This window comes from Coccomyxa subellipsoidea, assembly GCF_000258705.1.
Source record: "Coccomyxa subellipsoidea C-169, whole genome shotgun sequence".
Lineage (NCBI taxonomy): Eukaryota > Viridiplantae > Chlorophyta > Trebouxiophyceae > Coccomyxaceae > Coccomyxa > Coccomyxa subellipsoidea.
The window spans coordinates 838,772-861,706 of NW_005178029.1; the positions used below are offsets into that span (position 1 = coordinate 838,772).

Consider the following 22,935-nt stretch of genomic DNA (forward strand, 5'->3'; position numbering starts at 1 on the left):
ATTTGTCCGAAAGATTGAACAGGCCATGCCAGCATCCTTCTTGTCGCTAGTAATAGTGAGGATTCAGTGGTGAGCGCAAACAAGAGATACCGCCAACCACGCTCAGTTCTCATTTGCATTTAATTGTTATTAAAGAGGTGCATACCGCTCCATAGACTGACACGCAGCTGCTCTGTTTTGACGTCTAGGAAGTGCCCAACGAACCTTGTAATAATCTCCCCCAGCCAACCTTCAAACATCTCTGATCATTGGACTATTTGACAAATGACTTTTTGTTCCACATCTGCCCACATAAGAGAAGACATGCAGCAAAGCCATCTGATTTCTGAGGCATGGCCATTAAGAAAGTTCAGGAATGTTGACAGTATCTTTTGCAGTACATTGATGTTACTTAGATTATGACAGGAGTTCCTCATCTACGTATTGACTCTGCCAATTCTGCAAATCGTTTCGCTAGAAATGCTGCATGCCCACGGTTGTGTTGCCTCTTTAGGCATGTCCAGCCACACTGTGATGTCAATAGCAACTTCCTGGATCGATGTGCATGAGTCTCACGACAAGTGCTCACCACTTCACATTTGAAGCAAGACTTGGAGTAACTTAGGCATCTTGGACAAGCAAAATAAATTCATCGGACATGCCAGAATGGCTGTGCATTGGTCCAGATTTGTCATGCAGCACAGGGAGCCTATTCAGGCTTGACCCCATCATCGATGTTCATGGTCGGACAAGGCGCATCCAGCGCAAAGATCGGCGCTCTTCTGGCCTTGGAAGCAGCTGCCTAGGCTTCACAACCACAAGGGGAGATTCGGGATTTAGGCCATCTGTCCTTTCCTCGGGCTACCACCATCAGTAAGAAAGGCATTCGCTAGGTGCTCATCAGTCTGTCTTGGGACAAATTTCTGTGCCGCGATCGATAAAATTTCGCGACATAGCCAAATGGGGCGCTTTTTGTGCGCCTTGACGGTGCTGAGCGCGATCTTGAGCTTCTCGTCGTGTTCTAATGCCCAGCTGTCGAACCTACCACTGATCAACGATCTTGCTGGCGCTGGCTGGACGATCAAGAACGGCAATGGATCCATCACTGTAGATGCTGCTGTGCCTGTATATGCTCTGGAGGCGCTTCACAACGCCAAGCTCGTGCCGGATCCGCTGGAGAGGTGACTCAAGCTCGCAAGATTCCCTGTACTAGGCTTATGAAGTACAAAAGTCTGGCATACTTGCGCATGGAATCAATTATTTATTTTAAGCACCATCCGATCACATGTTGATTGTGACTGCTGCAAAGTGTCTGCTTGTGTGTGGAGTGCTTTTGATGGCGCTGCAGGAAGTAAGGGCTTGAAAATTATGAAACTTGCAAGATTGGTTCTTATGCTTTCCGATTTTCATCAGCATGCCATACATTCGATAGCTCCATGAAGTCTGCCCTGCATGGCACAGGTTCAATGAGCTCGCTCTGCGATGGACAGCGTCTGAGACGTGGGTGTTCGAGCGGCTGTTTAACGTGAGCGCGAGCATGGCGTCTCAAGACAATCTGGATCTTGTGTTGACCGGTGTGGACACCGTTGCGGACATCTACGTCGACAACACACTGCTGCGATCCGTGTACAATGCACACAGGTATCCTCACCCCACCACGGTGCCTTGCTAAACGTATAATCCTGTGCCATCTCTAGCTCTCATGCATACTGTCTCTAACAGGAACACCCCAAGGACCCACTTTGCTCATTTACCATCCCAATGCATGCTGGGCCTTCAGGATAGGCCTCCCTGAAATTTCCTGCAGCATATGTTCCTGACAGGATTCCCGACTCCCAGCGCATTATGACACGACCTGACAATCTCTCTTGTTCAGACATGAAAAGGAGAAATTTTGTCTTCCCATCAGTGCTCTGCAGGCAGAATCGTGCGCTTTCTGGCATGCCCTGACGAACTCTCTTATTTGAACCTAAAAGGGAGAACTCATCTCTCCCCATCGGTGCTCTGCAGGCAGTACCGCATCCCCATCAAGGCCGCGCTCAACAGCACGACGGGGGCCCACTCCCTGAAAATTGTGATCCAGCCGGCGCCACAGGCAGCCATCAACCGCGCGGCCAAATACAGGTACAACGTGCCGGGCCTGACGCAGCCGGGCGGCATGTCGAACTACAACTACATCCGCAAGCCCGCCTCCGACTTCGGCTGGGATTGGGGCCCCGCCTTTGCCCCGGCGGGCCTCTACGGAACCGTCGAGCTGCAGGCCTACAGCACCGCCATCCTTACTGGTGCGGTGGCCTCCAACATTGCATTTTTCTAAAAGCTGTTACCCAATGAGCTGCTCGCTATGATGCATTTCCCTCAGATCTGTTAACCGAGGGTCTCCACTGCAGTGGAAGCAACAGTCCCACGCTTCCTGAAGTGGGCATGCCGTGTTTTCTGCAACCCTTGCATCCCACACTTGGCAGTGTCCTGGCATTATATGGCCACTATTTTGTGACAGGCCGCAGCTCCATACAGGCTTGCAGTGCGCAAGCATGACATCGACACATCATTGTTGCACATATATGCAAGTGACGGGGTCTTGTCTGGGCTGCAGAGGCCACGGTGCACCAGCAGCACCTGAGCAACGGCAGCGTGGTGCTGGTCTTCGAGGCGTTCCTGAGCGCGCCGCGCGCCGGCGAGACCGGCACGCTCACCGTCTCTGCCACCGACGGCAGCGGCCCCTGGTCCGCCTCTCAGAACATCAGCATCACCAGCGCCGGCGAGAACAATGCCACCGTGCAGGTAAAATGCTGGCCTGTGGAAACATCCTTGGAACACCCCAGTGGAAACATCTTTGGCTTCCTGCTCTCATGCCCTTCCTTCTGGGGCCCCTCTCATGCCTTATCTTGCCATCTGACCACACCATGTGAACACTTGGGCCTGCATCCTGCACATGACTTGCTACCTTCCCTTATGCAAAGCATAGCAACAGAGCTGCCAGAGCTGCTTCATAGCCAACCTGACAAATATCACTGCTCAAGTGCGTCAAGACAGCGGTTGACAAGGGGAGGACGCCTGCGCACTGCAGGTGCTGGTGACGCCGCCCTTCGATCTGTGGTGGCCGGCGGGATACGGTGGCCAGACGCTGTACCCCTTCTCCGTGGTCTATGTGCCAGCCTCCAACGGCTCGGCGGGCTCCAACAGCACGCTGACGCGCAACGTGGGGCTGCGCACGATCGAGCTTGTGCGCGAGGGGCGCACCGAAACATTCACGCGCGACGTGCAGTGGGAGTCCTTCTACTTCCGCGTCAACGGCGTCCCCATCTTTGCGCGCGGTGCGCCTCTCTTAGGGCTCATTTGCTTGTGAAAACCCACCAGCGCATGGAGCTATGACAGAGATGCATCTGAAGGCATTAGCCAGGTCTCAGGTGGTCAAGACTGAAAGAGAAGAGAAGGAGAAAAAGCTGGCTTCCCTGCTGCAGCTGAAACCTTCAAGTGCGTGTCTGACAATCTACCTGAGATGGCATGCAGGGCTCCGCCATTGGCGGCGACCAGAGAAACATCGCCATAAAGTGGCCAGATCCTGCCATGTTGCAGCTACCTTTGCAAGCTCTGTTTCCTCATGGCTCTGCGAAGGACACAAGTGCGCTTGGTCATCTGTGAGAAATCTGCATCCTAATTCTGATGTGATGTGCGGCAGGCGCCAACGCGATCCCGGTGGACATCTTCCACTCCAAGTCGACGGCGGCAGCCATGCGGCAGCTGGTGGACACCGCGGTGGACGCCAACATGAACATGATCCGCATCTGGGGCGGAGGCATGTACTACCGCGACGACTTCTATGACATGTGCGACCGCGCCGGCATGCTCGTCTGGCAGGAGGCCATGTTCGCCTGCTCGCTCTACCCCGCCAACTCCGCCTTCCTTGCAGATGTGAGCGCCTGCTGCCGCCCTGCCTTTGCTTTCTCCATGCATGAAGCCCTCTCGGTAGAGATTAGGTGGATATATGTTGCGCTTTGATCTAGAGGGCTTGTCCAAATGACTGAAAGTAGATTGATGACAAGGAGGGTCCTTGATTTTGATCGAAGAGCATGCATGAATCAGATCGTTGGATAAAGATAGAGGACCTGCTTGTCAACAGTCTACCTTTCCATCTTAATTCTGGCATAGTAATGAGATAAAATCATCACCTTGCACCTTAGAGGCAAGGCTTGCTTTGCAGAACTTCCAGCTGTCTTGAGCTTTGCTGCCGCTCTTATTGCGCCAGAGGGCACCAGCCGCATCCTTTTAAAGCTACTTGATCACACATCCCCTGATATGTTGGACAGCCCTTGATGTGATGTTCTGCATGCAGGTGCGTGAGGAGGTGACCTATCAGGCACGGCGCATTGCTCACCACGCCTCGCTGGCCATCTGGGGCGGTGGCAATGAGGTGGGGCATCCCTCTGTTCTTGCCACAGAAATAATATCTTGCAGTGTCTACAAGTTTAGACAGCAGTTTCCAGATCCCCGAGTTGCCACAGCCACTACACAATTTGCCCCTGAAGTGGGTGTTGCCATCACGCAAACAAAATTAGAGATCACATATCATCCGCAGTGCCGCAGTCACTGACAAACCAGAAAAGCAGATATCACAAATCCGCCACAGCCATTGGCAGAATGAGTTTTTAAATCAATATTCAAAACGACAGGTGGAGGCGTCGTTCCGCTGGTTCCCGGACTCGCGCGACGACCCGCAGTCCTTCACGGACGACTACATGCGCCTCTTCGTGTACACCATCCGCGACGCGCTGCTGGCGGTCGACCCCAACGCCACCTACGTGGACTCCTCTCCCTCCAACCAGATCAAGGGCGCGGACCCCTACGCCAAGAGGTGGGTGCCCCCGTGCTGTCATGACGACAAGCTGCCGACACAGTCAGCTGCAGCTTCTTTGATGGCTTTGCATGGGCTCATTTGTGCCCCAGGTTTGAAGAATAGATGTAAAGAAGACCTTCCTGTTGCAGAGACACTACATGCTGGGGCATGGCCAGAGTAGGCACACTCGAGAGGTTCTGCATGGACTGCAGATGAGCTGTTTGTCGCAGTCCGTGGTGTCATGAACATTTGCACCTCCTTGGCAGCAGAAGTGAGGCTGAACTGCACAGCTTGACTGGGAAAATGCGTTTGCAGGTGGGGCATTGACGCATCGGACCCGCGCTGGGGCGACGGCCACTACTACAACTACGGCGGGGACTGCACCGACCCGCGCGTGTACCCGCGCTCCAAGTTTGTGTCCGAGTTTGGCTTCCAGAGCTACCCCTCCTTCTCCGCGCTCAAGCAGGTCACCGCGCCCGAGGACTGGTCCTACACCTCTCCCATGATGAACTACAGGTGCTGCACCGCAACCCTCTGTGCTCAAATTTCAACGATGCCTTACTTTGTGGATACCTCTGCAGTTCTCTGCAACGAGCCATTTTGTTCCTGGTTGAAGATTGTTGTTGGGCAATCCTATAGGAGGACTTGGGGGCAAGTGGGTGCATGAACAAGGATGTGTACCAACATTTGCAAAGAAGTGAGGAGTGCGCTATGTTGGTGGTAAACGCGTTCTTGGGTTGCTCAGGAACCGCAAGGACAATGGCAACCCGACGCTGGTGGCGCAGATTGCGCGCCACTTCAACCTGCCCGCTGCCAAGGCGCCCCCAGGCGGCAACCAGGCCTTCCAATTCAGTCAGTTCATCTACCTCACGCAGGCAAGCCACCCTTCTTCCTCATCTAAATGCATTCATCATTGCACCCCGCCCTCTGCTTCATTTATCTTCTTTTGCATGGCCAGGCTGATCTTTGCAGTGGAATGATGCATGCCATCTCAGACAAGATTAGACAAAAAACAGAGGCAGAGCAGTCTCCGCAGAGCTGCGTGTGCAAAGAGAGAGCATATTTTCCAGCGTACTAGCTCAAGATTTGGAGATTACTCAACAGTGGCAGACCTGTGAGAGGACAATTCATGTTGCAGGTGGTCCAGTCCCGGTGCTATGAAGCGGCCACCGCATACTGGCGCCGCATCAAGACCGACCCAGAGGCCATGACCATGGGCGTGCTTTACTGGCAGCTCAACGACATCTGGCAGGTGCGTGCAGAATCTCAGGTCGAGAGGATTTCTCGTTCCCCAAGCAATCTACTTGTAATTACCTTTGCTCTGTCCTATTCAGCAGCATATCAGCGCCATGGAGAGCGCTATGTTCCATCAGGGCGCTGGCCTATCTTGTCAACTTGATAGGGTCCCCGGCTCTCCAGACGAGATGGGCCACGGACACCGACGAATTTTTGCATTGTCTATGGCTACTTCTGCCACCACTCCCAGGGACGGTGGACTTTTTGCTGAGCACCACCGAGCTCAGAGCTGCCATCTGCATGTACATTGCTCCTTCTCTTGGAGCGTGCTCATGTGGCCCTCCTGTCGCTGTAGCATGCTGGCTTCCCTCCACCCATCAAAGCTATTGCCTCTCTTTCTCATCTTATCCAGGTTCACGATCGAGGCACGTGTTGTACACTGAAGTGTTGTGGCGCTTCAGGGACCTTCCTGGAGTTCGGTGGACTACGGCGGCCACTACAAGCTGCTGCACTACACCGCCAGGAACTTCTTCGCGCCTCTGCTGGTGTCTGCCGACTACGACAAGAAGACCAACGTCGCTGCCGTCTTTCTCACATCCGACGTCAACCAGCCTCTCGCAGGTACTTCACTTGCCTGTGCTCCATCCCTCCCACATGGGTTCTGGTTGAAGCCCCACTTTTTGATCCAAGCGCTCTCTTTATCACCACTTTGGGGCACGTCCTATGCCTGCTTGCACGCACAAGGTTGCCATTGGACACGGCCTGTTGTGGTGGTTAAGGGGGTGTTTGTTGGATGACGACCTACCAAAGCAGGAGGATGGGCATGCAGGAAGGCGCATAATTGTTTGCATGACACGCTGTTCTTGCCAAGAGGCAAGGTGCATCTACACTAGCTGCATGTAGAGATTGTCACTTGGTGCCAGGAGGTTTGCTGCAGTGGACATCATGGATGGATTTGAATTTGATTTGAAACCATGCTGCGCGTTGTGCTGCAGTGAATGTGACGGTGGAGCTAATTGCCTGGAACGCTACGAACGGCCCCGCGGTGTCGCACAGCAGCGTGTACACGATTGGCGCGCTCGGCTCCAAGCAGTTCCTCACCTTCGACCTCAAGGACACGCTGCAGGAGGCCGGCGCCAAGCCCTCCGACCTCTCCAAGTACTTCGTGCAGATCAAGGCGCGCTCCTGCACTTCTTTTTCACCATGGCAACTTCTTCATCGTGGAGCTTCCAAAGCTGGGATTGATCCAGTGGATCATGGTCTTTTTATGATGTCCTTGAATAGCTTGCCTGTCCTCGACATGTCAGTTCATCACAACGCCACAGCAAATCTGCGCGTGTGCTCTTATGCAAAAGCCTCAAAAGCCAGCATCTTGCACATGAGCTCAGGTGCGATATTTGACGTCAGGAGCTACAGAGCAGCAGCCTCGGACCCTTGGCACCTCAGATCGTTTTCAGTCTGCATTTTACAGTATCTATGGGACTGACGGCGGTTCATGCATGGGTGCAGGCGGCGGCAGCAGCGCCGGCGGACGTGGCCGGCAAGGTGTCGGCGAAGTCGATCAGCCCGGCAGGCAGCCCGGCGACATATCAGAGCACCTGGGAGATCTACCCCGTGCCCCTGAAGGAGGTGGCGCTATCTGGGCAGCCCACGATCACATGGGACGACTTCCGCAACACTTCCTCAAACAGCACCACCTTTGTTGTCAGCTCCAAGGCTGTGGGTGCCCACGTCGCCCTTGAATCCACCCTGCCCGGCAGGTCAGCCCTCTTTAAATTTTTCACTGTTCATGCATAACTCACATGCGATTTTTCCATCTTATGCCTGGTAGATGGCCATGTTGACCGGCTTCTGTGGGGTGTTTATCCAGACTAAGGCAGCAGATTTGCTTGATGCGCCCAGATCCTAAGAGCCCCTGCAGAGCTGCGCATGAAATGTCTGGGCACTTGTTTGACTTGGCTGACCAAGCTCCCCAATGTGCACCAGAGAATCAGCTTGTGCCAATTGGTTCCTGTATTAGGGTTGCTTCTGAATCTACGTCTCAATAGGCAACTGAGTGGTGATGCTTCTTGTGGTGCAGGTTCAGCGACAACAACTTCATCCTGCTGCCGTGGGCGCCCAAGACCATCACGTTCACGTCGGCCGCGCCATTCTCCCCGGCAGACCTGAGGGGTTCCCTCTCAGTCATGTCCGTGGCTGACACCTACCCGCCGACCAGCGCTGTGCTGCAGCCGCCCCCTGTGGACACTTACTACCCCAACACACTCAACTGGATCCAGGTAAGCCCTCAGCCTCCCTCCAGTGATTCTGTTCTCCATTGTGCAGTCAGGGTTCTTTGCAAGCATTGTGCCTGCGCGTGCTGGCACGTTCAGGCGCTGCGCAGCATCGAGCATTGGGCTTCTTCATGCAATTCTCGTGATTTAAGCTGAAGCAAAGCGCAAGATCTGGTTGTATCTGTTCTGACGATTGAAGCAGAGCAGCCAGTTTGCACGCAAAAGTCTCTGGGATTCCAGAACCTTGTGTAAAAAGGGCTGCTTGTGACTTCTCCACTCAGTGGGGTCAGAGCAGCCTATTACACAAACGCCTCTGGATTCTAGAGGACTTGGTGTCTAATTGCACACAGACTGGTCACGACATCTGTGTCTATATCCGTATTTATTGGGGCGGTGTGCGCTGCAGGGTCTGTTCCTGGGGGCGCACCCGGGCATGGATCCCCTGGCGCTCACCAAGGGCGCTGGCATCGTGCCACGCGTGTCCTCCTGTTCAGGCAACCCCAACCCATGCGCACTCAACAGCACCTCCGCCTGAGCCCTGGCAGACAGATCCTCCTCAAGCCTTGTACTGCACAGAGCCAGTTCTGTCGCAGCGCTGGCAGTTCTCTGGCTCTGCGAGATGGGCTTCGCATGGCAAATTGCCTGAGTGGTGGCATGCGTGCTGGTATAGAAGGGCGATTGATCGGCCGGTACAGAGGGCGATTGGCGGCCAAGAGAGGGCGTGCGAGCACTCGGCACTGTATAGCTTAATGGTTGAACATGGTGCACTGCGGTCTGCATGGCCTGCTGAACGGTGTACAGGCCAGAATGGAACCTTGCATTTTATCAATACAGGAGTGCCCTGAATAGATTGCATTGCTGGAATGCGGCGGAAGCCAAGTCATCTCATGAAACATACCACGGCATTTGATTGGTTTTATTGCGTTCAAGACTGCATGTGCGATACATTCCTTGCAGCATGATCCGCCTCTGAAGTATGAAAACAGCTTTTGGAAGGAAACCACATGCGTTTGAGAGTTTGCCAACAATCATTTTGTGTTGCTTTGTGTGTATGTAGTTGGTGTTGCCAAAAAGTTGGCCATTGGTGGGTCCGAGCATGATTGCAAGATATGCTACCTTTTGGGAAGGATAAATTTCCTTGCAATGACAAAGAAGGGACCAGATGTATTGAGTTCCCACGATGAGCTTGAGCGTGTGTGATGGATCACCATGTGGATTGAGAGATGTCATGATTGATGGTGACATGCTGACTGTGCATCCAGTACCACTTGAAATTGTAAGAGATTAGTCATGCAGCAGTGGGATGAAATGCACTCTACAAGTACGCAGCTCCCGGATCCACATGCACAAAGATTATTGCAACTGACATCAATTGACATCAGCAACTTACATCAATTGACATCAGGAACCGCTGCAGATGTGTGTTCCTTATACATTACCTAAACCTTCAGTATACAAGCGTTAAGATGCCTTACAATGAGGCTGGGCTGTTTGCCGCACACGCATGCTACATTGATGACAGCATTATCCTTTGATACATCTCCCCGGCCAATCGCATTGGTGGACCTGGTCAGGGGCTCTGAAAAGCCTGGAATCCCTAAGAGCTGCCAACTCCAATCAGCTATACAGCCTTGACGGTTCCACTAGAGCATCACTAGAGCGTGAGCTCGTCACTCGTTCCACTTTGATATCGCGCATTCCACAGAAAAAGCGTACAGCCAGGCTGCCTGAAACGAGCTGGAGCTCCAGCACTTAGTTTTGGCGCCCATATGGGCATGGCCTGGTGAGACACAAGATGGTTGTCTTTGAATTCCAGCAGACGTCAACTAGATCCTGAAAGAATGACAAGTACAACGGCGCATTACACCCATCGGCAGCAATCAGCTGAATGATCGGCAATGGCCAGATGCAGGAACTTCTGCAATTTATTGCATTGTACAGTGGAGGCGCTGCTCAGGAGCTTCATTTCTGCTGGATGTGCGACTCAATCCTCCGGACACCTTCAAGCAGTCCCTCAACTGGAGTAGAGGCGTAGCAGATCCTGAAGAAGCCAGGCTCCCGGCCATGGCAGTCCTTCCCTGCGATTGCAGTGACATGCACATTCAACCTGCACTTTCAATGCACGCCTTGGGTCTTGTTGAAGCGTGTGCAAAGCAGGTTCATCCAAGAAGCAATGCAAAGAAGCATGTAAGTACCAGAGGTTGAGGCCAAATGACTGTGCTCTCACCTGGCGTGAGCAAGACGCCCAGATCCACAATGTCTTGCCAAAACTGCCGCTCAGCCTGCACACCAGGGATGACTTTTAAAATTACTGAATTCTACTCTACTTGCTTGGACAACAACACCGGAAGGCCAGTCACCAAACTAATGGAAAACACCTTCTCTGTGGATAGATGTGTGAAGCATCACCTGCCACGTAGGCTCAGAAAGGTGAGCACGCATGTCCACCCACAAGAAAATGGCCCCTTGCGCTGGAGTGTAGGGGATGCCTGCCTTCTCAAGAGCAGCTGCAGCAGGAGGAACCACTTGAAAGCTTCAACATCATGAGAAAATGACGCTTGCTCTTCCTGAAGTGGATTCATGATTTCACAAGGACATAAGCATGCTGAGATCACAGCGCGAAGCCCACCCACCTGTCAGGGCATCATAGGAGGCTTCCAGGCGCCGTAGATTTTCAGCAATGTAGTGATTGACAAAGTCATGGTCCTGCAGCATCTGGTGCGCTGCCTCCTGCACAAGTGTGGAAGGCATGGCAAAGTAGCCCAGGTTGTCAAGGGCCCCTGTGAGCTCAGTATTGTGGGTGTACAGGCAGCCCACACGCATGCCTGAAATGCCCCTGCACAAGGAAAAAAGATGCCTTCTTAATAAAGTGCAGCCATCTTCATGCATGTCAAATGCTGCCAATTTGTACATCACACATGAGATGAGTGTTCTTTCAAAAATCGTTCTGCGGTCATTACAGGGCTGTGACAAGTGCATACCAGTCTTTGCTGAGCCCAAACACGACGTGGCACAGTGCTCGAGCAGAGGCCTTCAGCTCTGGTTCACACTCCTCCAGTATGGACGCCATGCTGACCAAGTCTTCCTTCCTCTTGAAGACAGAGTTCGCATAGATCTCATCGCTGCAGCACACAGGCCCGCGTTGTAGTATGAAGTCCGAGTCACACTTATAGAAGATGTCATCCTGGCAGAAGACACAGCATCGAGCCACAGCAAATAGCGACACATACCTGACCAGGTGTATCCCCTTCTTGCAGCACCATTTGAGGTATTCTAGTAACGTATTTTTGGGGATGACCTCTCCAGTGGGGTTGTTGGGGTTTGTGACAATCAAAACTCTGAAGTTCTGCTCATCCCACATCGCATCCAGCTGTGAAGATACTGGCTTGCTGCTATCAAGATACAGCGCCAGGGAATGAAGCCCACACCGAACCTGCACAGAGTTCGTGACAGTCAGCACATGTGAAGATTTCGGCCTGGGTAGTACTGATACACCTCAGTGTGTACAAGGCTCCTGGTTAAGACCACAAGCAAAGTGTCACAGATTTGAGCGGATGCCTGCTTGCCTTCAGATCGTTGTCAAAGGCAGGGTAATAGGGTGCAGGGATGCCGACTGCATCACCCTCTGAAGCGATGCAGAAGAAGAGCAAGTCCAAGACACTGCCGCAGCCAGCCAGCACAGTGATCTTGTCTGCTTCCAGAGGGACCCCCTGCCCAGCAACAGAATAACGTTCATGCGCAGTGTTGAGGCAGTGAAGGGTATTGACCACTGGCTGGCCAACTTTTATTGTCACGTGAGGCAGTTGTATGCGATCGGAAGCACCTTCATGAATGTGTTCTGTGCATAAATTGCCAGAGAGGCTCTCAGGCGTGGCATGCCGCGGCCAGGCGGGTATCCGAACAGGTCCGAAGGTACACTTGTCAGACCTCCGCATAATTTGTCGCTCAGAAGGTCAGTAGCAAGCCTGTTTTCTGCGACTGCCAGTATGAGGTTGCCAGTTGGGTTCCCAGGAGTCCTGCAATGCCCCCCATATGAACGTGCTGATGCCAACAGAGCACCGTGTAATCGCTGAAAAATGACAAAATTTCAGATAAAATTCATCTTTCCAGTTGAAATCCAGAAACATTCAGTGATTGAGGGCCCGTCAAAGAGCTGATCTGGCAAGGGCATGAGTACATACCAGAGGTTTTGGACCATCTGTGCGATAGGCGTGATATACGTCATTGGCATCAGAGATATATGTGCATTTCTGCCGCGATCCGACAGGCATTCTGAATTGCTTTTGAGGCCAGGCTCAGCCACAATGTCAGCCGGACATGTTGCCATGTTCGCAACAAGTATCGACCTCGACTTAAGACCTGTGCGACCTCTAAAGATTCTAACCACTATCTCATCACAATTAGATCGAGCACAACTGGATTGCTCCTCCCACAATGCAGCAGGCTCCGCGTAACGAATTCCCGGAGGGAAGGGAGAGTTTAACCCCCGGAATGGGGTCGTGACCCCACGAACCCTAGCAGCCGAGGATGGGGCCTGGTCGAAGGGGGCGTGCCGTTGCCTTAGGAGTGGAAAATTGACTCCACATTGCCAACTATCAAGCGTCCTGGTGATCTTCACAGCCATGTACTGACGCACCAACAGCCCTCAGCGGTGTCTTAGGGGCGTCATCATCGGCGCCCGTGCAACAGAACACACAGGGAAGTTTTTTAGGCAATTGCGCGGAAAGGACCTGGCTCTTGCTCGCCTATATCCTGCTCATCTGATCCACCAGCGGCATCGTATTGACAGGGTACGTATTTATGACTGTGTGCGGTGGCACTGACCTTGGAAATGACACGTCTGAAGAAGAATAGAAAAGGAAGGTCATCCACGAAGGAAGGAGCCCGCGTGTGAGGCGGTCTTGTTCGGTTGAAGCTGGCTTTCGCGCGTGCTTAGGACCCTCATTGGCATGTTATTCGCCAGCTTGCATCTACCACATCGGGTTTGTGCCGGGGAAGTCCGTCCGGCCCTCCGGCGGTCTGTGTGCTTTCTGGTGTTTAGATGGACGCTGGCAGGGAGGCCCTTTCTACTGCTGGACTTGTTGCCGCTGCGTGGCGCTGCTTGCAGCGGATGCGTGCAGAGATATTTGAGCAAAGGCGTGGCAGAATTGGCCCCTCGCAAAGTTAGTCGCCCTTAATTGACGGTGCCCATAATGGCTTATTGCCACCTCTAGCTTTATTGTGGCAATTTCTGTGCAGGTAGCTTGCGTATGGGCGACTATTAGGCTGGAGAAGTACACTTAGGCAAATCGATGGCACATGCCTTTGCCAGTGGCTTCCCTGGCATGGCTGACAACCTAAATGGCGATTTGGGTCAGAGCAGCCACTCGGAGTTCAGCCAGGCTCTTCAAAACAACAGTGCAGGGCAGAGCATGTCGTCGATGTATGCCAGCGATGCACAGCGTCTGCTAAATGCATCTTCCATGCAGCAGGCTGAGTATGGGGCCAATGGGGTCTCTGGCCTGGGTTCGATCCACCCCAACTGGCAAGGGCAGCAAGCCGGCATGCAGCCCAGCGACCTCAACGCATATGGCACTGACTACGACAACTTCCTGGCAAACAATGGGCTGGGCGTAAAGTCGCAGAGGCCCGGGCCGTTGCCTGGGATGCCGCCTCTGTCTCGGGGACCCAGCGGGCTGGACCTCATGTCAGCCGGGCAGCAGAACGGCACAGCGCCGCAGCGCAGCCCCCCCAACATCCAGCAGATGTTTGCCAACATGACGCGCTCGCCCAGCAACGGACAGCTGGCCGCACTGAAGCCGTACCTGCCACCCGGCCTGAGCGATGAACAGTCCTTCAGCCGCGGCCTCCAGGGGGGCGTGCCCACAGCCGCGATGCTGCCGCAGGGCTACAGCGCCGCCGGACAGCCTCCTCCGCGCTCTGACAACCGCACACCGCCAGTCGGGGCTGGGTACAATGGCGATGCCAGCAGGGACCCTCAGCCTGGGGACTGGCCTGCACCCGAGGGCAACCACCTGGTGTCACACTCGTCTGGGCTGAGCAACGCCTTCTCCGGCGCCGGCAAACTGGCGCCTGCGGACATCCAGCAGCTGCTCAACAGCATGGGCAAGTACCCCGCCAGCGCGCCGGAGCCGATTGGCCGCCCCGCCTCGCGTGCAAGCAACGCCGGCGGCGCGTCTGCCTCGCGCCATGCCAGCGGCGGCAGCCTCTCCGAGATGCTCGCCGCGCAGCCCAAGGGCAGCCCCGGCGGCGCCAGCACCGCGCACGACTTCCCCGCCGGCCACAGCCCCCCTAACACCCAGCCCGCAGACGCGCTGCCGCCGCCGGCCAACTCTGAGCCAGGCCAAGAAGCACCGCCGCCCGCGACGACCGCCGGCCCCGAGGTCGAGGCGGGCCCTGGCCTCAGCGCATTTGCTGCGTTGGCAAACATGGCCCTGGAGGACGCCCCTGCAGAGGGCGTGGAGGGCCAGGCTCCGGCTTCCACCGTCAGCACGATGGCCGGGCAGGCTCCGCTTGCGCCAAACCTGTTCGACCCCTCGTACGCAGTGCCTGCCGGCAACGCCAACCTGGCCAGCCACCTCATGGACCCGGCTAGCCTGGCCGGCGGCGGCGGCGCTGCGCGCGCCCCGGAGCTGGGCCCCGGGCTGGGCGGTCTGGACATGACTGCGATGCAGCAGCTGCAGCAGCAGCTGGGCGGCAATGCCTCCTACAATGACATCATGGAGGCCATGCGCCTGAACGCGCAGCAGCAGGCGCTCGCTCAGCAGAGGATGCAAGCGACCAGGGCAGGTGTGTTTCTGCTTGAGGGTAATAAGATTTTTCTTGCACTGCCAGATTTTTTTGTAGGTGCAAAAATAGACGGATGGCATTGCAAAACAGTGTATGCCTTGATGGCTGCGAGAATTCCCATGCTTTTGGCAGCTGCATTGTGCGTACGAAGGTGTGATCAGAGGTGTGGAATATGCTGAATGTCTGTTCGCTGCAGGTGCTGGTCAAGTCCCTGGAGGGGCCAATCCTGCTGCCGGCAACATTGCCGGGCTTTCAGGCTACAACCAAGATCTCTTGAAGCAAGCGGATCGTGCTGGTAAGCGAAGTATCTGATTCTTCACTATTGGATTGTGATGTTACCACCAAGGTGCCACGACCGTGCATCTAGCGCCCATGCATTATTATTATTATTATTACTATTATTATTATTATTAATATTATTATTATTACACGCTTTCCCTGCCAAAAGGCAAGGTATGTCCTGCAGACCATGCATACATGGCATATATTTCCCTTCCAGAGCATGCATGCTCCTCTCAAGGTTGGGACCTCTTATCTGACTCCTCCTTTCATTTGTCCTGCCAGGAATTCTGGGGCGCAGTGCCATGCTGCAGCAGCTGAACAAGGGCCAGGTGCCCCAGCAGCAGCCGGTGCCTGGGCGCGGCATGGCTTTCCCCTCTGGAGGCCTGCCCTATGGAATGGCAGATCAGCGCCTCCCTGGAGCTGACACCTTTGGCAACGCCACCCCCAAGCCGCAGCCGAGCCCGCAGCAGGTGTGCCCACTAATGTATATCTTCCAAATGTCGACCTGCCGTGTTCTTGCTGACTAAGTGCAGCCCAAATGGTAGATGGTTTTGGTGGGGCCTGCTGAGTGACAATGCGACTGTGCGTGCAGATGCGCTTTGGCGGCAACATCGGCGTGCATGCGATCAACCGCACCTCCGCGGCGCAGCTGCCAGGGCAGCCCCAGCCGCAGAACCGGGCCCTGTTGGGCGGCCAGGCGTTCGGCCTCAACAACCCGCTGACGGCCGGCCTGGGCGCGCCTCGCCCCGGCCTGAAGCCCAATTGGCAGGCTCAGCGGGTGCAGACGCACGCCCAGGCCGCCGTCGCTGCTCAGCAGGCTGCTCAAGTCCAGCAGGTGCGTTTCTCTGCTATATTGCTCGAATTATCAGGAGCATGAGAGCACCAGGTGGTCTGCATGCATGCATTTTAATTTGTGTGAGGAGAAGAGCAGGCTCTCAACATGGGGGACTTGCAATGTAGTGGTCACTGAAGGCAACGACACTGTGTGCAGGTGCAAGCCATGAGGCTGGCGGCTGCGAAGGCTCAAGCACAGGCGCAGCTGAACGCGCAGCTGCATGCCCAAGCCCAGGCCGCGCAGGCTCAAGCCAACCGCAACAACCTGCTCGCTGGTGAGCAAGCACACCCCTCCATTGTCTCCTTGGAAGATGAGCATTGAATGTGCCGTTCTTGCCGTGTAGCCAACTGCACATGCTCTTGCCTTTTTTGGGCAGCAAGCGCCTGGCACTGAGACGTCGTGTCTGCGCAGGCCTGACCCCGGCACAGCTGAACATGCTGATGAACGCGCCGCCGCAGCAGCTGAATCAGATGGCCGCGCAGCTGGGGCTGCTGGATTCCACTCCAGGCGTGGGCGGCCTGGGGGGCATGCCCAATGCAGGCCTGGGAGGCATTGGCATGACGCAGCAGCAGAAGCTGATGGCCGCTGCCGCGGCGGCGCGCGGCGGCTACGCTCCGCAGCCGCCCCAGCGCCAGCCCACCCGCCCCATGATGAGCCAGCAGCAGCAGCTGCAGCAGCTCTACGCGCAGCAGGCTGCCCAGCAGGTGCGCCTTCCCTCTGCCACGCTATCTCTTAGACAGGGATGATTTGCCTGAATTGAAGGCTTGAGGATGAGCTTGTGCTGTTGGTGGTCTTGCGTGAGGTGCTTTCAGGGTCAGATCCCAGCGCTTGCGCTACGTGGGTATGTCTTTTGTGGGCTGTGGAGAGGCAAGTGCTTGGGGCAATTTTTGACTGTCTTTATTGTGGGGATTACAGGGCCGTGTGACGCCGTCGCTGATGAATAACCCTGCGCTGGCCGGGCTGGGCGGCGCGCAGCCGCCGGGAAGCGGCCAGAACATCCTCGGACAGGTTGCTTTCATGAAACTGCACAGAATCTGGCTTTTCTTGGCAGTGTGTTTCCAGGCTCCTGTGTCATCGTCAGGTGTAGAAATGCATCCTATTACCATATATTGACAAGCACTTTTCTATGCTGCAGCCCGGTGGAGCGGGTGGGCCCGTGCAAAGCCGCGCAGCGCTGGTGGACATGGGCCGCGGCCTGGCGCAGGCGGGCTTCACCGTGGAGCAGGCGGTCAACTCCGGCCTGCTGGGCGGCTTCAGCGCCTTTGATGTGCGCGCGCTGTCCGAGGGCCACCAAGCTGAGGTAGCCCGCATGCGCGCTGCCCGTGCCGCCGCTCAGCAGAATGCGCAGGCCACCGCCCAGCAGCAGCAGCTGGCCCAACAGCACTACTTGCGCCAGAGCCAGGTCTGCATTCTCCACTTTTCGTGTGTACTTCACCAGTGATAATTTCGGACCAGGCATTTCATGCTGGCTAGCCTAGCTAGGCTGAGGTGTCGACAGCCCTTAGCATCTGCTGATATTCTGGCCTTTGTGCGTACAGCTCCAGCAGCTGCAGCAGGCCCAGCAGGCCCAGGCTGCTGCAGCCACAGGAAGCCACGCCGGCAGCGATGCAGGCTCCCACAGCGCCACCCCCAAGACCCCCGCGCCCATCATGAACCTGGGCCCCGGCTCCCTGGGCCAGCTGTTCGACTGGCAGCCCAACCAGCAGCAGCCCGCCAACCAGCCCGGCGCCGACCTGCTATCCGCGCACTGGGACATGACCAGCACGCAGCTGCACGGCGCCCAGAGCGCCGCGCCCTCCCAGCTGGGCCCGGCTCTGAGCCTGGGCGGCCTCTCCGGCCCCCTCGAAGCCAACCTTGGCGGCGGGCTCGGCCCGATCGCCCCGCGCGCCGGCAGCGACGGCGGCGGCAGCGAAGCGCTGTTCCCTCCCACTCTCCGCTCGCGCAGCCCCTGGGAGGGCGGCGCAGGCGGAGGCCTGGGCGCCATCCAGCCCGGCAGCGCGCGCAGCGGCGTGAGCAGCCACGCGACCACGCCGCGCTCGCGCCCAGGGACGATGAGCAGCCTGCTGGAGATGGGCAGCATGTTTGGGCCACCGGCCGGGCAGCCGCCGACCAAGTACTCCAGCCAGGGCAGCCTGGACGGCGAGCTGCCGAGCCACATGCGCGGCGCACCCGGCGCACAGGCGCCCATCGGCGACGGCCGCGCCACCAAGAGCGGCCAGGGCGAGGTGCCCGCCAGCCTGCGCACCTTCTGGGAGAGCGGCGGCCTCGGCTCTGCCGCTGATACCTCATTGGCCAGGCCGCTCGCGAAGAGCATCAGCCTCGACAGCGCGCGACCGCCGGCTGGAGCACAGGGCCTGCCCACAGCAGGCAATGCCATGGAGCCCGCTATGGACCTGGAAGCCATGGATGCTGCACTGGAGGCTCTGGCGGCCAAGGCCGCCTCCGAACCGAGCGCCCCGCAGGAGCCTGGTAAGCCCCCTGGCCACCCACGGGCTGCTTCACTACCTTTTTTCTGAAATCCATGCCAGCATCGTTGTCTGCTGATGTGGCGGAGCACTCCCTCCCTGTGCAAGTGGTGATGACAAGTGATGGCTGCTGCGCAGTGGCCCCCGCCAGCCTGGACACCTACACGGCGGCAGAGTACAGCTTCTTCAACATGGGGGACCCGACTGAGGCTCTGGGCACCCTTTCGCTGGAGGGAGAGCTGGAGGACGAGGCCGGCACAGACAAGGACATCCCCAGCGGTCTGGACGACACCGGCATGACTGAGGTCGCTGAAGACCTGGCCAAGAGCGCTCCCTGAGGAGCACAAAGCAATATGGAAGGACAAGTCTGTCCCTCAACATGAGCTGCAGTGGAGCGATGAATAATATATGAGGTTGAGGCGGCATGGAAGTCGATGCAGAGTAACAAAGCTGCCTCCTTGTTTGGGAGATTCTGCCATATCAATTGAGATTTGAGATCCTTTGTCAAAGAGGAATCATGGGTTTTCTTGACTGCTGTGAGGCTCCTCACAGCAGCTTTTCTCGGTATATGATTTGCGTTACCCCTCTCGTCCAGGAAATAACGCGGGTGCAAGACATCGGGCCAGCTGGGTTGCTGCCTGCCAAGATAATGTGCACTGTACACCACCGCAGCCATCCTCAATCCCTCAGCCTCAATAGCCGGGATCCCTGGTGCAGCTTTCCAGGAGGGAGGGGGGCTTTTGTGGGAGGGTGGGATCTGCTTTAAGACAAGGTAGTATAGGGAGGGAAGGGATTCTTAGATGCTCTGTGTTGCAGCACCAACCTGGATCGCGTGCAAGGCTAGAGGTGTCTTGAGTTTCATCCTGGCGGGGGGCCGCAGATGTGAAGTGTGTGAGACCAGCGATGTATTCAATGAGTAGTCTTGTGGTTTGCTGTGGCGGCAGCTTTCCCTTCTGCGAGCTGCCTCCACCACGCGCAACCTGCGCCGATGCGTGGCCAGACTTTTGCTGTCGCACTCGGGTGCGCTTGCGCCTCGGGTGACAAAGACTGCCGCAGGAGGGGGCGCGATGTATAAAATCCCACTGGTCAGGTCTTGCTAGGAGTAGGAGCTTTTGGCGCCATGGCAGGGGGCTGATGCGACCGGGACGCCCTGAGGCTTGGCCCCCTGCCTTGACGGCGCGTGAAAAATATATCTCTTCAGTCGCCCGTGACGCTTGCTCACGTGGTCTGAGCTGGCGCAGCATGAGTCATAAAAGAGGGAGGTGATGAGTGACCGGTCTAAAGTACTTGGCGCTGTTCTGCGCCGTGCTATGGCGTGCGGACGGGACGGCTTGGGCGCACATTGCATGTGCGGATTGTTTTCTCTCCTTCTGTGTTTTCAACGCAACGCGGTCTACAATACTGAGAAATGCTGCAGAGTTGCGTGGGCCAGGGCCCTCTTGCGGCCTCCCAGCTGGCAAATTGCCTCTATCTCTGTATTGTTATGGGGGGCCTGTTTCTCCCGGCGGTCAGCAGAGCCTGTCGCTTCAGCACTCGGAGGACTTAATACCCTTGCATTTTTTCTTCTCGGCCTGTGCTCTGCATGTTTACTTCTTGTAGATTTCATTCATTGCGGCATTTTTCCAAGGCCAACAAAGTATGCAGTGGAAGGGCCCCGCGAATACATGCAGCAACAGATTTAAATAAATTTGTGAGTACACCCCTGATTTGCTCCAGTGTCCAGTGGCTTGCTGCCGGTAGGTAGAGGACGCATTCTGGGACATTGACCTGTTGCGTTAATGCGTGTTATTTTGCCAAGCCACCGCTGATATCCGATATCCTGGCTTAGCGTTTGTGAGAAAAATTTGCCCTGCTGAGGTGTGGTCCTTTCTAGGTGACAGATGCCGGGCCGCCCTCTGAGCTTTGCGTCAAAGGGCACCCGGCTCCGGCCATCATGGTTAGCGTGCGCCAGAATGTGGCCCGCCTGTCAAGCTGAATTGACATTCGGTGCCGGTGAGATGACTGCACGGAGGCCGTCGCTTCCTGCAGGAGTTGGTGCGAGTGCAAGACATAAAAACAATGGCAGTGGGGTCCGCAAAGTCGGTGTCTGTTTGCCTGCAAACTGCTGCTGCTTGTTAGCGTGGATCCCAGCTTTGGAAACAGCCTGCCAGCTGGTGTTGGAGGGAGTGACCCTATAGCGTCTGACTGTTTTGTAAATGTTATTATGTGTGAGACACCATTGCTCAGCTCTGTGACCATCTTGTCATGCACGAGTAGCTCCCGGGCTACTAAAGGCCCTCTCAATATTGCGCACCGTGCGCATCAGGTCACGGTGACCTGCATGAGATACAAATTAGTTTCAACTAATGTCCTAACAGACACGTCAGGTTCATGATCATGAGGTATATGGGCTGCAGCTGGCGCGCATGGTGCCAGCAGTGGCATCTGAGCCCCTGCTTATCCTTCATGCACTCACATCGAAGGGCACATGCAAAGCTGCTGGCTACATATATGATGCTGCCTAGAGGTCAGGGTCCCGGTGGATTACACATGATGGTCATCCCTCTCTGGCCCGTAACGGGGAGCGGTCCAGTGAGGAGAGCTTAAGTGGGTGCTCACCTGGATGTGCTAGATATTTCCGCTTCACCGGGCAGCACAGCCACCATGGACTCTTCTGGAGCCGTGCAAAAGAGGGAACCAGTTTTCACAAAGATTGACCAGCTGAGACCGGACACCTCTGGGCATAACTTGGTGGTGAAGGTGAGTGGCGCCCTTGCCCCCCGATGGGGCGTTCACGCTGAATTATGGGCGCATGGCGTCCCCGGCAACCAGCATTAGGATGCTTTCTGACGGTGTCACTGATTCATCGGTGCTACTTGCTGATGCTTCTGAAAAGCTGGCTTGCCAGTGATTGAATCGCAATTCTCGTGGGGGGCATGGGATTGCAGGACTCCCCGAATCCATGTCCAGCTTGCGATGTCACTTTCAGCTGGAAGCAGTCTGCCAATCTTTTTCTGTCGACCAGCAGCATCATAATCGTGGTTTCCTCATGTGACTGATAGAAGTTGACGGCACACAAAGGAGAAAGTGCTTTTCAGGATGTTGTTGGCGCTGGCTTTGATTGACATTGTAACATTCGCTTACCCTAAGGGCAAAATTTTCCAGGTGATCGAGGCCAACGTGGTGCTCACAAGGCAAGCCCCGCGACCGAACACAACAGCACCGCGCATAGCAGAGTGCTTGATAGGAGATGAGACAGGAGTCATCATTCTCACAGCAAGAAATGAGCAAGGTACACAACTCTTTCCTTGCACAAATTTGACGTAAATATATTCAGGGAGGGTTGTAACCAACCCATCAAGCGATTTTATATAAAGACATGGCACTGATGGATGTTTCCAATCCTTGAGCAAAGGGTGTATCGATGTTTGGACTACATGCTTGGTTTTTAGAAAACGCCGCCAGTGCGATGGTCCCTGTGGCAGCACACGTTTTCTGCTGATGTACTTCCCTTTGACTTGCAGTGGACATAGCACAGAAGGGGGAGTACTTGATCCTCAGAAACTCAAAAATTGACATGTATAAGGGTTCCATGCGACTGGCGGTCACACAATGGGGCAAGTTGGAGAGCACACACGACCGAGATTTCGAGCCCAAGGTGCCTGGCTCATTCTCTCCCTCCCGGCACCACAACTGTCTGAATTTCCTGGTGGCCCTTCCTTGCACACCCAGAACATGCAGCATTGACCTCCTATTTGCTCAGTTGTTGGAGGAATTTACTAGAATCCAAGGCTCACCATGGTCATTGCATGACCTGGACAGGATTAAAGCTCACGATGTGCATATGCAGTTGGACCACAACCTGTCACTGGTTGAGTACGAGCTTGTGCGCTTGGATCAAGGCAATGACACAGACAGCGCTGCAGCAGCCCAGCCAGAAGCGCCAGCCATTGCATGAGGACTTGTCCTGTTCCCTGCGGCAATAGATGGTCAGTGTCGCTTGCAAGGCTTCTGGTGAGCAGGGAGGGCTTACAATGCCCGTCTGGAGCTTTTCCTCACCTTTTCAGGGCCCAGGAACATCTGCAATAATGAGAGCTGCTGTTCCCCAATTCATCTGTTGGATATCAATACTATCCAGTCCTTGAGCTACAGAGCTACAGAGCTATCCTGCCATGGGCTGCTCTGAGACACCGGAGTCGGGCCAAAAGGGGCTGGCGTATCTAGGGCGTTGGACAGATTGAGCCGGATGGCACTAGGTAG

At 55.7% G+C, this 22,935-nt stretch overlaps 4 protein-coding genes across 4 annotated transcripts; 3 read left to right on the forward strand and 1 right to left on the reverse strand.

Annotated features, from left to right (window-relative positions):
- Positions 1-754: 754 nt before the first annotated feature.
- Positions 755-9,622, forward strand: COCSUDRAFT_67236 (glycoside hydrolase). The gene is made up of 16 exons (XM_005645275.1): positions 755-1,160; positions 1,441-1,620; positions 1,990-2,264; positions 2,576-2,763; positions 3,050-3,296; positions 3,662-3,894; positions 4,316-4,393; positions 4,653-4,834; positions 5,132-5,332; positions 5,562-5,668; positions 5,980-6,068; positions 6,514-6,673; positions 7,048-7,217; positions 7,562-7,812; positions 8,133-8,331; positions 8,732-9,622. The coding sequence occupies exons 1-16, from the start codon at positions 940-942 to the stop codon at positions 8,858-8,860; spliced, it is 2,910 nt and encodes a 969-aa protein (XP_005645332.1). The 5' UTR covers positions 755-939; the 3' UTR covers positions 8,861-9,622.
- Positions 9,623-10,287: 665 nt separating this feature from the next.
- COCSUDRAFT_57347 (PLP-dependent transferase) lies at positions 10,288-12,154 on the reverse strand (the record flags this gene model as incomplete). The annotated part of the gene is made up of 8 exons (XM_005645276.1): positions 10,288-10,403; positions 10,553-10,607; positions 10,735-10,832; positions 10,959-11,161; positions 11,307-11,447; positions 11,556-11,758; positions 11,868-12,035; positions 12,149-12,154. The coding sequence occupies 8 exons, from the start codon at positions 12,152-12,154 to the stop codon at positions 10,288-10,290; spliced, it is 990 nt and encodes a 329-aa protein (XP_005645333.1).
- A 1,462-nt stretch (positions 12,155-13,616) lies between these two features.
- Positions 13,617-19,034, forward strand: COCSUDRAFT_43702 (hypothetical protein; the record flags this gene model as incomplete). The annotated part of the gene is made up of 10 exons (XM_005645277.1): positions 13,617-15,114; positions 15,311-15,409; positions 15,679-15,866; positions 15,989-16,231; positions 16,388-16,505; positions 16,643-16,935; positions 17,147-17,239; positions 17,367-17,633; positions 17,770-18,700; positions 18,835-19,034. The coding sequence occupies 10 exons, from the start codon at positions 13,617-13,619 to the stop codon at positions 19,032-19,034; spliced, it is 3,930 nt and encodes a 1,309-aa protein (XP_005645334.1).
- Positions 19,035-21,339: 2,305 nt separating this feature from the next.
- Positions 21,340-22,633, forward strand: COCSUDRAFT_18243 (nucleic acid-binding protein; the record flags this gene model as incomplete). The annotated part of the gene is made up of 4 exons (XM_005645278.1): positions 21,340-21,435; positions 21,841-21,967; positions 22,200-22,333; positions 22,526-22,633. 4 exons carry the CDS (start codon positions 21,340-21,342, stop codon positions 22,631-22,633), a joined length of 465 nt encoding a protein of 154 aa, XP_005645335.1.
- Positions 22,634-22,935: the final 302 nt, after the last annotated feature.